The 15,985-nt window shown below is 33.3% G+C and overlaps 1 protein-coding gene across 4 annotated transcripts in view; it reads right to left on the bottom strand.

The window, feature by feature from the left end:
- Window positions 1-15,985, bottom strand: part of SKIC3 (SKI3 subunit of superkiller complex) — a 110,152-nt gene that overhangs the window by 79,782 nt on the left and 14,385 nt on the right. For all 4 annotated transcript variants that reach the window (XM_074201313.1, XM_074201309.1, XM_074201312.1 and 1 more), the window contains 5 exons: window positions 11,658-11,748; window positions 6,083-6,226; window positions 5,183-5,274; window positions 4,609-4,684; window positions 1,744-1,884 (listed from right to left, as the gene is read on the bottom strand). In XM_074201313.1, coding sequence (XP_074057414.1) covers window positions 1,744-1,884; window positions 4,609-4,684; window positions 5,183-5,274; window positions 6,083-6,226; window positions 11,658-11,747 — 543 coding nt within the window. In that variant the 5' untranslated portion in view covers window position 11,748. The remainder of the gene's footprint in view (window positions 1-1,743; window positions 1,885-4,608; window positions 4,685-5,182; window positions 5,275-6,082; window positions 6,227-11,657; window positions 11,749-15,985) is intronic.

The following is a 15,985-nucleotide window of genomic DNA, read 5'->3' as shown; positions in this document are numbered from 1 at the left end:
AATGACATCTACTGACTCAAGTGCTTACTTCCATCATCTCTTTAAATTATAGGAGGCTCTCTCTGAATTAAAATTTAGGGTGGTTGAAGAATCACATGTGAACATAAGCAGACTGTAACACATTGTCAGTCAATCAATCAATAAGTATTTCTTATATGCCTACTATGTGCTAGGCCCTGGGGATACAAGAACAAAGAATGATGTTAACCAAGGAAACACATAATTATGTATCAAAAAAAATATACAGCACAAATATAAAGGGTAAAACATACAAATCTATAAAAAGAAGCTAAGAGGGTAGTTTCAGAGGGAGAAAGTCACTAATGATAGGAGGCATCAGGAAAGGCTTCATGCAGAAGATGGTGAATAAGCAGGGTCTTAAAGAATACATTCTAGTAATGGGGACAGCCAAAGCAAGGACATGGAGATAGAATATTATGTGTGAAAACCAGAGTACCATGGGTCAGAGTGCAGGAGGAAGAATAATGGACAATGAAAATAGAGAGGTTTACTTTGAAAAAAAGAATGGTTTTTTAAAAAAGTGAAAAATATTTAAATTGTAGTTTATTCAAATATTATATCTTATTATTGTGGCAAATTCTTATGCTTCTTCCATGTAGATTAAATTCTTTATTTAAGGCCAATCTTTACAGTGTTGGACAGAGAGTTGTAGGAAAATGGCCACTGAACTCACATTCTCTAAAATTCTGTCTATTAGTTTAGGTACCACATTTCTTCCAAAGAACATATTCAGTAAGTTGAAATGTTTATCAAGACTAATAAACCTTATAGATCTTTTACACACACACACACACACACACACACACACACGAAAATAGAGAGGTTTGAGTCATATAGTGAAGAGTTTTAAAAAATGAAATGAAAGGAATGAAAGGAATTTCTATTTCATACTGTACGTAATAGGAAGTCACTGGAGTTTACTGAGTAGGAGCATCACATGGTCAGATTTTCATTTGGGCAAAATTTCATTAATAGTGGTGAAGAAATAGAGTGACATGAAGAAAGGTTTAAAGCTAGTAGCCCAATTTAGAGGCTGCTGCAATAATCTAGGTAAAATGCAATAAAAAAGTAGAGTCAAGGGGCAGCTAGGTGGTGTAGTCGATAAAGCACCGACTTGGAGTCAGGAGTACCTGGGTTCAAATCTGGTCTCAGACACTTAATAATTACCTAGCTGTGTGGCCTTGGGCAAGGCACTTAACCCCATTTGCCTTGCCAAAAACCTAAAAAAAAAAAAAAAAAAGTAGAGTTGAGAGATGATTTGGAGTTTGAGGAAATCTCTAAGTAGATATTAAAGTCTCCCAGTATCTAAAGTAAAGAGTTGTGAAAAAGATGGTGAACCAGGCACTGAACTCCTCAAAGAAATGGAGAATGCCTTGGTATCACAATTACTATAATTTAACATTGGTTGGAAATTTTTGACTGAATGTCCTTCACAAGAGAAAAGACTGCTATTTTCAGAAAAAAAGCCTCCTCAGGAGACCTATCCAAAAGTAGAATGGATTATCTCAAGAGATAATGAGTTTCCCCTCATTACAGTTTAATCAAAAGTCAAATGATTATTTGTTGAATTTGTGATGAAAGATATTTAAATTTGGGCAGAGGGTGACCTAGATGGTGACTGAGATGAATAACGAATATTTACTTGAACATACATAAAGAATTTTTCTGTGAACTATTTAAATATTTACAGATATATATACTAAATATGTAAAATAAAATTACCAACTGCTGAATTTCATCATTTTCTTCTCCAGTACTTTCAGCCAGTAACTGAGTTAATTTTATCCACAGCTGGTAAACTTCTTGATTCTCTGCACCATCTTCCTTTCTTGTTTTGACCAATCTGTGCCATGTTTGAGCCACCTGCCCAAAAGGAGAAATGATATGGTATTTCAAAAAATGAAAAGCTTGGTCATAAATTACCAAGTTGATATTCTGAATTTATTTTTATAAAGTTATTCTTATTGATTATGAATTTATTTTAAATATTAGTTTTTTAAATGATATTTAAAAACAGCAGACATTCTAAACTTCAACTGACATCAGATGAAACAAATCTACTCCATTCAACAAATCTTTAATAGGAACTTACTATATGTTATGTGTCAGGCATTATGTTAGTTGCTGGGAATGCAAAGATCAAAAAAATAAAGTCTCTATCTTCAAGAAGCTTACAGCATTTGAGGTAGTCAAAATGTACAAAGAAAAAATAAATACAAAACATATACAAAGTAAATGCAGGGACAGCTAGGTGGCACATTGGATAGAGCACCAGTCCTTGGAGACAGTAGAATCTGAGTTCAAAGTCGACCTCAGTCACTTAATAATTGCCTAGCTGTGTGATCTTGGACACATCATTTAACCCCACTGCCTTGCAAAAAAAAATAAAAAAAAATAAAGTAAATGCAAAGTAATTTCTGGGAGAAAGCACCAGAAATGGAGAAAATTAGGTAGACCTCATAGAGGAGATGGCTCCTGAACTGAGCCTTGACAAGAACAGGGATTTCATGAAGCAGAGGTAAAAGAGAGCATTACAGCAACAGGGGGAGACAGACTGTACAGAATTACAGAGAACTACAAAATGGATGGTTGTATATGGGGTACATAAAACAGGTCAGTTTCACTAGAATGTGGAATGCAAGAATGTGTCAGAAAGCCTAGAAATGCAGGTTAAAGTCAGTTTTTGGAAGATTTTAAAATATAGTTTATATTTTCTTTTTTAAAATGCAAATAAGAGTATATTTTGTCCTGGAGTTTCTTGATCAAGGAAATCATATACTCAGCTCTGTGTTTTTGGAAGATTTTAAAATATAGTTTATATTTTCTTTTTTAAAATGCAAATAAGAGTATATTTTGTCCTGGAGTTTCTTGATCAAGGAAATCATATACTCAGCTCTGTGTTTTAGATTGGAAAAGGAGGGGAAATGGGATTTAAAAAAGTCAAACGGAAGAATATTACAATGATGTAAGATAATGAAGATTTGAACTCACATGGTAGCTGTGTGAGAAGAAAATCAATATTAGATCATAGAATCATAAAACTCTTAAAAGAGTCCTTCTAGAGGCTCCCTCATTCTACAGATAAGAAAACTGAGGTTCAGAGAAGTTAAGCAGGTTGTCAAATGTCCCTTAGGCAAAGGATACTGAGAAGTAGCCAGAGCATCTGGAGGAAAGCCAGAAGAAAACAACTCTCAAATATTCCACATCCCGTCTCCCTCTTACAGATGTCTCCATGTATACTTGGCCAAAGCTACTTTTCCCATCTTTGTTCTTTCATGTAATTTTACCTCCTTTATAGTTGAAAAAGATGTTAAATTACAAATGTAAAAACTTATATATACTTTTCCTGGTGCTGAAAGAGATTTTTCCTTTAAGAAAAATTTTTGCAGATCTTTTCCACCTTTCTGATGTTTGTTGACACCATTAGTTTCATCCTTAAATGCTCTCAGAGAATGATTTCATTTTTATTAAATATCTCATTAAACTGGTTTTATTCCTCATAGCTCTGTTGTTTTTTGAAACAACAGAGTATATATAATCTTCCACCAAACTTTTCTCTAAGATGTTACAAATGGATTTATATTCTAAATTGCTGTGGTCCCTGAATGCTTTAATCTCTTCACCTTACAAGAAAATCAAGCATTTAATGAGAAATGTGCTTTTGGGATTCTTCTGATCTCCTCATTTTCATCAGTTGAACTTAAGCATATAATTACAGTAGTAGTTAATTTCTACATCCTATCTTCAGTTCAGATTCCAATTTTTGTTGTTAATAACAGAAATAGGCAGAGTGGTATTCATTGCAAACATTTTTTTCAAGTTTATTCTTTCAGGTTTGTATTAATTTTGATTTTTATTATAACAAGCTGACTATAAAAGAACAATTAATTTAAGAATAAATCTATATTTGTAACAACAATCAATATAGAATCAGTAATTTTCTAGAACTTTTTAGGGGCAATTAGATGGAATAATGGATAGTGCTGGGCCTGGAATCAGGAAACCGTGAGTTCAAATCTGACTTCAGACACTATATGACCCTAGGAAAGTCACTAAACCTCTATTTTCCTCAATTTCCTTATCTGTAAAATGAGGATAACAATAGCACCTACTCTCCAAGGTTCATCTTATATTCAAATGAGATAATAACTGTAAAGCATTATGCACAGTTCTTGACACAAAGAAAAATATATATATATAAATTTTAGTATTATTATGATTATTTAACATATAATCAATTTCACTTTTGTCATGTTCCTCAAAGCCTTTCCAGCATTGTGGAACTACCAGATTTGCTACTACTCTGACAAAACCATCAAGTATACAGGCTATCATCATACGTTAGAGTAGATTTTTTTTTAAAGGATTCAAATCTGTACTACCCTGATGGAAAAGATACTAGAAGTATAATTACTACCTTCTCTTCTCAATAGTTCATACAGTATAATCTTGAAAAGTTCAAAAACTAAAAATTCAATTGTGTAATACTATGGTAAGACTTTTAAAATTTAAGTTAAAAATTATATAACTTTAATAATGTCTTTATAGCAAACCAAATCTAGCACATCCAGAAAATTACTAACCAACCTCCAGGTATTTCTTTTCTTGGTGATAGAGATCCACAAGCTTCTTACAGACATCACACCACTTCTGCTTATCAACACTTGAAAAAACAGAAATGTCTTAAAGTATTTGAAAAAAATAATACCCCAAATTTGCAACACTTAATTGTTATTTAATAGGTGCTATTTTAGATAATAGCTAAACTTATAAGTAAAATTTTCACAAAGAAGTGAGTTTAAATAATTGTCTCTAAAACAAAGGGTCACAATTTAGGACTTTGCTTTTAATGTTGTAAATTAATATTTATATTAATATTTATAATTATAATTTATGTTTGTATTTTATAAGCTTATAATATCTTGAGAAAATATACAGAAGCATAGACAAAGAAATTCAAACAGAATGAGAAGGCATTGAAAAGATTATGATCTATATATCACAGATGATACCAACAGCAATGGGCTAAAATTATAGAGTTAAAGGATTAAAGGAAAATTCTGATTTTCAATATCTAAATCATTTAAATAAAGTTTAAAATCAACAGTTCATTCTAATTTGAGCTGACAAAGTAAATTGTCTTTCATTACACATTCATTACCTTTCATAAAGATCCAAAAGCTTTTGGTAGACAGTGATCAAGTCATCTTTGGCATCTGTATAGTTAGATTTCTCATATAAACTTGCTAACCCCTAAATGAATGAACAGTCAGTCAATTTTCTAAAAATATATAATATTCAACATATCAAATTTCCTATTATGTACATCAGTACAAAGCTGATGACTCATTTGAAACATTTCTATGATAAAGGTTAAAATACAATCTTCTATCAAAGAGAACAAGCAAAAACAACAATTTTTGCTTCACTCTTCAATAGCTATTAGATTATAAAATAAATTAACTCTTCCAAGTGTAGTGACATAAAAATGCCTTTACTTAGAAAAGCAGCATGATACAATAAAAAGGATATATTCTCTGGAATCAGATGACACCGAAAGTTAAAATCCCATGTGAGCCTCTTAATAGTAATGTGAGTTTGTACAAGTCACTTGACCTTAAAAATTCTATTTCCTCATATGTAATAAGAGGGTTAGAAAGGAATCTCTCTAAGGTCCCTTCTGGTTTTATGGTAAAATTTCCTCATCAAGGGATATTAATAAACAAGCTCAGGATCCCTAGGGTGCATGTCTCTTATTCTATATTCTTTTGCAAAACATAATAACCAGGATGAAAATCATTTATGCTTATATTAGTCAAAAAAAGTGAAACTAGGAAAGGCACTTAAGTATTAAATTTGGAGAACATCAAAAGTAATACTAAAACTATCAATATACAAAACACAGCTATTAAATTATTAATCAACCAACTTAAGAATAATTCAGATCCAAGTTCTTAGGCTTGAATGTATCTTTAAAATATTCTGTTATGTCATTCCAGAGATGGATAATAAGCTAGCTAGTACCCAAACGCAACAAGCATTCATCCAACCTCCCACACACCTGCCAGGCCAATAATTGATCTGGTTCTAGTTCAGCTGCTTTCTTGTATGCCCCCTGTGCTTGATCAGGCTGTTCCAGTTCAGCTGCTGCCACTCCAATAAAAACCCAAGCATTGTAGTTATTCTTCTCTTGTTTCAATACGGTCTGCTCAAAGACATAAAAGTAGTTCAGTAAATTATATCAAACCCATCCCCACAAAACACAATATTCAACTTAAGAACCTGGAGAGTTGTTCTAAAGCAAGTCATATCACCTTATCTGCAGAATTTACTGCAGAACAGAGGATCTCAAAAATTCCTTTCAAGTTCAAAAATTCAATTGCCCTAATTCTAGACTAATAGTGGGAGCACAATGGCATGTGTAATAATAATACAAATTTATCTTTTGCTTTAAAGATTGCAAAGTGCTTCACATCCATTATCTCACAATAATCCTGTCACACGGATAACTCCAGGTTAACTCTTTTCTTTTTACAGATAAGGAAACTCAGATTCAATAAAGATGAAACAACTTACCAGTGATTACAATAATAAGCAGGATTTGAACCTATTTCAAACTTCAAGCCCAGTCTTCTGTTCACTGTGTTATACAGTTTCTAAAGCTTCCAAAGACTAATTTTAAAATAATATACTTTACTATGCATTTATATTATTTGATACTAAACATTTGGTTTAAAAATATATTTATGTAATTTTATCTACCTTCAATATGTCTTACCTCTAACTAAACTAATATTAAAATTGGTTTGCATTCCCCTCAAAACTGATGTGAGGAAACTAGTCTGGAACTGAAAATTTACTGTAGAAAGTAAAGTGAATAAAGACACTTGAGAATTGACCAATTTCTTTTTAGAATGGAAAATTTCCCATATACCACATGCCAGACTCAGTAAAATTTCTGATAACTTAAAAAAAGGTAAATTACTTAAAACTTCATCTTCATCCTCATATTTACTGATTGAAGACCTCATCTTATTCCAACCCAAAAAACTCAGCTTTTTGTCTGACAGTTTCCTTTTATCTGTTCCATCGTTATTTAAATTTACCATGATCCCAGGTTTGTCTATATAATGTTCTCAGAGAAGATACTGGGATTGCTGCTTTTAAAAATGATAGATAGCCACTACAAATAAAGCTGAACCAGGGGGGAGGGGGATCTCAGTAGCTTAGTAAATTGTACGTTGGAGAAAACCCTTTAGGGAATCAGAAGTCCTGGGTTCAATTGCAAGATCTTCAAATAAAATCTGTGTGATTGTAGTCAAGTTATTTAATGTGTCAAGGCCTTATTCCCCTCACTGGTAAAATGAGAAACAATGAATTGAATATTCTCAAAGATCTCTCTTAGCTCTAATATTCTGTCTTTCTGTGAACTACTTATGTCTTACCTAGAAGAGATGATCCACAATTTTACAATTTTTACTGGTTAGACTAATTCATATTTTTTATCGTCTCTTAGACAAACAAAAATCTGCCCCTGGTACTACTCTACAAAACAAGTTCAATTACCACTAAGAAAAGATCATGGGGGGTGGGGGGAGAGAAGGATTATAGGGGCTGCTAGATGCAGTGGATAGAGCACCAGCCTGGGGTCAGGAGCACCTGAGTTCAAATCCAGCCTCAGACACTTAATAATTACCTAGCTGTGGGGCCTTGGGCAAGCCACTTAACTCCATTTGCCTTGCAAAACCATGGATGGAAGGAATTAATTATATAAATATGTGCCTTGGAGATCAACAGAATTATAGCAAATGGTAACAGTGAGGCCATTTCAGTATTAGATATTTCTTTGGTTTCAGACTGATCTGTATTCCCAATGCTACATAAGATGGATAGGCTTTTCAAATTAAACTTTCTCTGGTCTGTGATTTTTTTTCAGCTGAAGATGGCTACTTTCAATTGCAGATTACTTAGTGATGCTGTGCACAGCTTTCTACATAGTACAAAGTATAATGCTAATGAAAATAATTAATAAAACATCTATTAACATGCATTAATGTAAAAGTAATAAAGAATTTATTAGCATTCATTATTTATACTTCAAGGAGCTGAGTTTCATCTGATCCTTTCACCAGAGAAGACTACAATTCACCTTTAACTTGGTAGATAGTCTTCAAATGTTCCAACAGTCAAAAACTTTATCATCAAGTGGGTTGACTGGTTTCAAGGCTGTGCAAAACTAAAATCAGATTGGATCACAGATAAACAAAATCTGTTCTCAGGCCATATTTTTAGATTTTCTAGTTTGATAGGATCTTCCAGAATGCTAGTATATCTGGCATAGCCTTTGAAAATCAAGAATTACCGCCAAACCACAATGAAGACTTTAGTGGAAATGTTCTAGTAAAATTCCATCTACTAAAATATTAAACTCCCATATCTGACCATACAAGAAAATGAACTAGATGGTAGGGTTAGAAAGGTGAGAAAACATAATCCTTATCCATAAAGGAATTTATAATGTTGGAGCAGATAAGTGCTGCAGAGAACAGAGTGCTGGGACTGGAGTCAAGAGGACCTGAGTTCAAATTTGGTCTCGGACATTTACTAGCTGTGGGAAACTGGGCAAATCATTTAATCTATGTTTGCCTCATTTTCCTCATCTGTAAAATAGGGATAATAAAAACACCTACCTTTCAGGGTGATTCTGAGGATCAAATGAGCTAAGAATGGGAAAGTTCTTTTAGTACAATGCCTAGCTGATAATGTATGCTATATAAATGTTAGTGTTACAATTAGGTATTGATCTAGTAGAAGAGATATGCAAACAGATAATTATTATGAAAAGAATGTGATAAATACAAAAGAAACAAAAAAAAAAGTAAAATATTGAGATAGCTCCTGTAAGAGTGAGGGCAAGAAGATCAGAAAATGCTTCTTGGAGGTGATGCTTAAGGTATCCCCTAAAGGCAGAAAATGGGAGAGATATTATTCTGAGCATGAAAAACAGTGACTTTTGTTGTTGCCCAGTCTTTTAAGTTCTATCAAACTTTTTATAACACAATTTGAGATTTTCTTGGCAGAGATAGGTTTTCCATTTCCTTCTCCAGCTCATTTATAAATGAGGAAACTAAGGAAAGCAGGGTTAAGTGATTTGACCAGAGACACACAGCTAGCAAGTATCTGAGGTCAAGTTTGAGCTTTTGAAGGTGAATCTTCCAGACTGCAGGCCTAGCATTCTATTCACTGCAACTCTCAGCCGTCCAATGGTGACTAATCCAGTATGACTGGAACACAAAAGAAACACATAATGGAGAACAAAACACTATAAAATCAAAACTTAGATTGGAACTAGATATGAAAGCCCTCGAATGCTAGAGTAAGTAATCTGTACTTTTATTCTGTAAGTAAAAGGGAATCATTTAGGATTTTTTTGACCAGAAAAGAACATAATCCTGGACAATATCTTTTATGGAGATGTGACCTGGCAACATCCTCAGCAGCCAAACATAGCTCCTGAAGACCTGAAAAACAAAAGTTCTTGCCACTAATATCCTTAGCACTATCAAATGGTTCAACACCAAAAGTCAATATGGTTTAATTAGTGGAAATTGCATTAAAGAAGATGATTCACGATTTGCTTTGCTACTATTCTTTAGGGATTTGCATCCACTATCTCATATATATACACACATGTATATGTCATCTCTACTTGTTAGAATGGGAGTGTCCCATTTACTGTATTCATATCCTCAGTACTTTGTACATAATAAGCATTTCATAAAAGCTTTTTCACTCATTCATTCATTATTATACAAGTATCAATGTAAGGATTTGAGAGAAGTGGAACTAGAGGTAAAATGAGTTTAGACTATTATAATAATTTAGGTAAGAGGACCAGCTTTCAACTAGTATCAGAGAAGACAGGCAACAAGGCAAACATATTTCTCTTTTACCATTTCATGAAGACTTTGGTTTGTCAAAGAACGATAAATTTAATCTTTCTACAATTATCAAAACTGCCTCGGGGAAGCTAGGTGGCGCAGTGGATAGAGCACTGGCCTTGGAGTCAGGAGTACCTGAGTCCAAATCTGGCCTCAGACACTTAATAATTACCTAGCTGTATGGCCTTGGGCAAGCCATTTAACCCCACTGCCTTGCCAAAAAAACAAAACAAAACCTAAAAAACGAAGTACTGCCTCAATCTTTTTTGTTGTTGCTATATACAGCTGATTTTATTTTGTTGTTATTTGATAAGATTTGGTTTATGTATAGATGCTTTAATTTATACCACAAGGGTTTTCAGAAGTATATTCCTCTAGATTAGAGATAAAACATAATTTTCATGTATCTGATTTCTGGTCACCTCATATTCAGATACTGCATTCTGCAAATGAGTCCGTACATTTTAACTTGTTAACAGAGTTAATGTGAAAAATCATAAATGTGGCAAGTGTACAAGGTCTCTAGACAAATAAAGATTTCTAGAACCTATGATAGTTGGAAAAACCTACAAAGCTAAAATGCTACTCCATCACCTACTGTCCCACAAATACAAAGACAATTCAAGAAGTCAACTGTGAGAAGGACACAACCTTAGCAGTTTGTTTTTTTTTTTTTAAAGCAGTAATGAGAATTAAGCTCGGGGACTAGGTTTAGAGGCCTTCTCCTTAATGAACCTACCACATTGAACCATCCTCTGTAACTGTAACTAAAACAATACCAATCATTATCTTCAGTAGTCCATTATCATAAAGGGCTTGAGGAAGTGAGAGATACTAGGAATCAACATTCCTTCCTCAATACCTTCTTTTTCATCATAGGACTAAAAACTGTCTTATTATAGTTCCCAAACCTAAGGCTCGAGATGGAAACTGCATAGCATCACAAAAATAGTCTCTTATTTGAATCTTTATTATCCTTATTTAACAGCTGAGGAAACTGAAACAGAAGTTAAATCACTTGCCTCAAGTCAGAGAACTAATAAGTATCTGAGGCATAATTAGAACTCAAGAACTCCTGAATCCTAGTCCAACACTAATGACTGTTCCACCGAGCCATTCCAAATATAAAAAGCAAGCAGTGTCACACTCATTATCTAATACAATTAATATAAATTCCTAACTGCAGGGATTGTAACATAGTAATATGTTCATTTAACTGAATAAATTATTGTATGCAACAAAGTCTTATATGAACATGATAATATGAGTAAATTAGTACATCCACAGAGCCTATGAGCTTCTCTATTAGACTGTCAAGCTTCAGGAGGACAGCAACTGCTTTTTGACTTTCTTTATAATTCCTCCAGTACTTAGCAGGGTGCCTTTAAATGCCACAAGAGGCACTTGAAAACTATTAGCTCTGAAGTTATCTTTTTTGATAAATGGGCTGGAGAGTTACCCCCCCCCAAAAAAAACAGTATAACATATGAATCATTTAAAAACTTGGATGAACTGGAAACTGAAACAGCTATCTGTTTACTATTTATCTCCAATCAAAACAAATAATTTAATATTATAAATTTTTTGCTTGTTTAGGCTGTATCTGATCAAGTTCATACGCAAACTTACAGATAGTGCCTATAAGATGAGTTGACAATATAATTAATTTTAGAAAAATTAGAAGAGTGCAATTACCTTACAATGTTTTAAAGCTTCCTTATATTCTTTGTTTCTTATTGCATCTCTGGCACTTTTCAAAGCTGTCTTCACCTGCTTGTTTGACATCCTATTAATAAATAGAAATTACATTATAGTAACATCCCACTTATCCCAGAAATAAATTTCCAGCACTTACATAATAGAAATCGTTCACTTGAATGAAAATTTTAAGAATTTTGGAACAAAGTTTCAAAAATTCATCAACTTTGTTCTGTGAGAAAGTGATGCAATTGATACTCTGACACTATTTAACATGAAATTAAGGTTAATGGTATGACAAACACACTGGATTTCCCTTAGCAACAATCAATTTCATTGAAGCTATGATGTACACTTTCTGTTATGGCAAAGAATTGGAAAAATGAGGGAACATCCATCAAATGGGGAATGGCTGAATAAATTATAGTATATGAATGTGATGGAGTACTATGTTCTATAAGAAATCATGAGTATGGCCAGCTAGGGGAAGCAGCGGACAGAGCACCAGTCCTGGAGTCAGGAGTATCTGAGGGGCGGCTAGGTGGCACAGTGGATAGAGCCCTGGCCTTGGAGTCAGGAGTACCTGGGTTCAAATCTGGACTCAGACACTTAATAATTACCTAGCTGTGTGGCTTTGGGCAAGCCACTTAACCCCATTTGCCTTTCAAAAACCTAAAAATAAAAAAATAATAAATAAATTTTAAAAAAGGAGTATCTGAGTTCAAATTTGACCTCAGACACTCAATAATTGCCTATCTGTGTGACCTTGGCCAAGTCACAACTCCATTGCCTTGCCAAAAAAATAAAATCATGAACAGGCTAACTTTTAAAAAACATGGAAGGACTTGTATAAACTGATGCTGAATGAAGTAAGCAGAACCAGGAGAACACTATATACATTAATAATAACATTGTGTGCTGATCCATTATGATGGACTTAGGTCCTTCTCAGAAGTTCAGTGACCAATGATAATTCTAAAAGATATATGATGGAAAATGCCGTTCCCTTCAAGAGCAAAAACTATGGGGTCTGAAGGCAGACCAAAGTCTGCTACTTTCACTTTTTAAAACTTGTTTTATGTTTTTTTTTCCTTCTCATAATTTTTCCCCTTTAATTCTGGTTCTTTTTTCACAACATGACTAATATGGAAATATATTAAACATGATCAGTTAAACATTGTTCATGTATAACCTTTGTCAGATTATTCAGTCATGGGGGGGGGAGGAAGGGAGGATGGGAGGAAAATATGGATCTCAAAAGCTTACAAAAAGATAAACATTGAAAACTCTTTGCCTGTACTTAAAAAAAAATATTCAGAACAAAATCATACCGTACAACCAGAAATATGTTAACAATATATAACAGGTGATCATATACACCTTTGTTCCATGAAAATAGAGCTTATTAAACATGATTAAGCCTTTTCTTGACAATAAAGTCAATTTTATGAACATTAATTGTACAAAAATAGTGTCAGTTTATCAAGGAATTTAAAAGACTATTTTTTCATATTCATATTTATCATTGCATATTCATTCATAAAAGACTATTGTTCTTTTGGTTACCAAGGAAGGGAAGAGAAATGAGCATGAAATTACAGAAGAAAAACCTAGTAGCCAATCTTTCCTACCCACCTAAAAGGAATACCAATTATACTATACCCAAAAAACACAGCCAACCAGAGGTGAAAATAATTATATTTTAAGAGGTTCCTTTCAAAAATGGTTAAGATTTTAAAAATCAGGTTACAAGACCTTTTGGTATGGAAACAGGTGTGGAACATCAAAATGGTAAGGCGTAATTTCGTGCAATTACAAACTTCCTCAAAATCCTGTACCCACTAACACACACACACACACACACACACACACACACACTCTCTCTCTCTCTCTCTCTCTCTCTCTCTCTCTCTCTCGTCTCTAAACTCTTAAAAAATTACTGCCAACTGTGGAAAAATATAGAAGCAACTTCTATGATGAACTTATGATAAAGAATGTGGTCCACCCAAGACAGAGAAGATGGTATCAGAACACAGACTGAAACACATTTTTTTCTTTCTTTTACTTTATTTCTCATAAAGTTTTATATTTATGTAGGGGAAGGGGTGTTATGTTTACTCTTAAACAAGAATATTGTAGTTATGTGTAAATAAAAAAATAAAATCTTTCTAAAAAAATTACTGCCAATCCTTCATCTGCATAAATTTGTCAGGGAAAAATATTAAAACCAGAGATAAATTGTGATTTTCCTAAGGGATTAAACACACATGAAGAATATACCACATAACTAAATCTTAAGTCACAAGACATATCATAAAATTAACTGAAATAGACTTTAATTTGTCATAACTAAGCTTGGAGATTCACATTTCTATTTTAGCAACTATACCCAAGGAACTTCACGGTTTTATATAAAGGCAAGAAACATAATTTGAGGAAATAACTTGAACCCAAAAAACACAGCAGAATTAATGTGTTGATACTTTTCAATTCATTATTCTCACCAAAAAGCTGACTTTGAACCAAAGTGGAACACAGCTCTTTCCTTGGCCTGGTTCTGATATTTTATCAACAAGTTGGATTAAAGTATGAATGATATACTTATCAAAAATGCAAAGAAGAAAAAAAGGGAATAATACAAAGATAATACAAAGAGCAGAGTGGTGCCACAACAGCTTAACAAAGCTAAATTCGAAGATGAAGCTTAACAAGGATAAATTTATATGCTTATGTTTAAATTTTCTATCTATTTTGGCTATAGGAATCAATGAATCAACAAGTACTTACTAAGGCTGACAATGGATCAAATATTGCATTAAGCATTAAGGTACTGGTCCTCATTCCCTAAGTGAGTACATTCTATCAGAGGAGACAAGAAATTTCGTGTGTGTGTGTGTGTGTGTGTGTGTGTGTGTGTGTGTACATTATATATACATATATTTATACATATTCTGAATAGAATTATTTTATATAGATATATAAAATAATTCTACTCAGAATAACTGTAAGGTCACTTGTAGAAGGAGGATACTAGCAGTTGGGGAAATAAGGAAAGGAGATTTATGAAAAAATAGTACTTGAGCTGAATCATGAAAGGAAGGAAGGGACTATGCCAGGCAGAGAAAAAGAGAGCACAATGTTCCAGGGTGTATGGAACCAATCATGCAAAAGCACAAAGAGAAGAAACAGTCATATATGAGAAACAGCAAGAATTTAGAACAGAAGTGGAGAATCTTTTTTCTGCCATTTGGACTTTTATAACATCATTCACAGGTCACACAAAATTACAACTTAAAAATTAGCCTGCTATATTTGATCAAACATTTAATTAATTCACCCCTAAAAAGCTCCTAGATTTATTGAATTTAGAGTCTCAAATGATTTCAAGGCCTTACACAGTATGCGGTTCAGATATTCCCTGCCCAATTTAGAACATGCAAAGGTGAAATATGTGTAATCAAACTAGAAAGGTAGAGGCCAGGCTGTAAAGAGCTTTAAAAGCCAAATAAATAAGTTTATATTACCCTAAAGTTAGTATCATGGGGAAAGATGTAACTAAAAAGCTTTTCTTGTTGGCCTGTGAGTTTTAGTGAACTACTAAAGTTGAAGAAGTCATTAGTGTGATATTATAAGCCAATACGGTAATATAATCTTAGTGACAACATTCAGTTCGAATTTAGCCAAACTGAATCACTTCAGACAAATATGGTACAGAGGAAAGAAGACTAGCTTTGGATTAGAAGACGTATCCTAAACCTCTCCAAACCTTAATTTTCTCATGTGTAAAATGGAGATCAGAGGATACATGGCTAGCAGTAACATTAAGGGTCATTTAGTTCTACTTTTTCATTTTGCAGATGAGAAAATAGCTTTATACAGCTTAAGTTACTTGCTTGAAGTCATACATGCAGTAAAGCAGGAGTCAGAATTTGAATCCTGATTCCAATTTTTGTTCTATTTCTACTACAATGCACAGCTTCCTTAAGTAGGTTCTAATAAACTGATAAAGTTTATATATAAATATGAATTCGTTATTATTGTAACCAATTCTGAATATCACATTGTACAAGGGACACTGAAAAGTTACAGTGTTATCCTGAGGAAAATTTCCCTGAGGGGAGGAAACATTAAGCAGCAAGGTACATCAGTAGAAGGGAAGAAAGGTTACTGTGGAGAAGGGGGCAGGGCCAAATAACTGTCTTCAGATGTTAAAGGATCATTAGGTACAAAAGGGATTAGTTTTGTCAAGTTTGGCACCATAGGAAAAACCAAGAACAACAGGCAGATTTTTGAAGATGCAAATTTTGACTTCTTAATAAAACTGT

This window comes from Macrotis lagotis, chromosome X (assembly GCF_037893015.1).
Source record: "Macrotis lagotis isolate mMagLag1 chromosome X, bilby.v1.9.chrom.fasta, whole genome shotgun sequence".
Taxonomy (NCBI): domain Eukaryota; kingdom Metazoa; phylum Chordata; class Mammalia; order Peramelemorphia; family Peramelidae; genus Macrotis; species Macrotis lagotis.
Note: the sequence above shows the minus strand (reverse complement) of the source record. Positions and strands in the feature narration are given on the sequence as shown.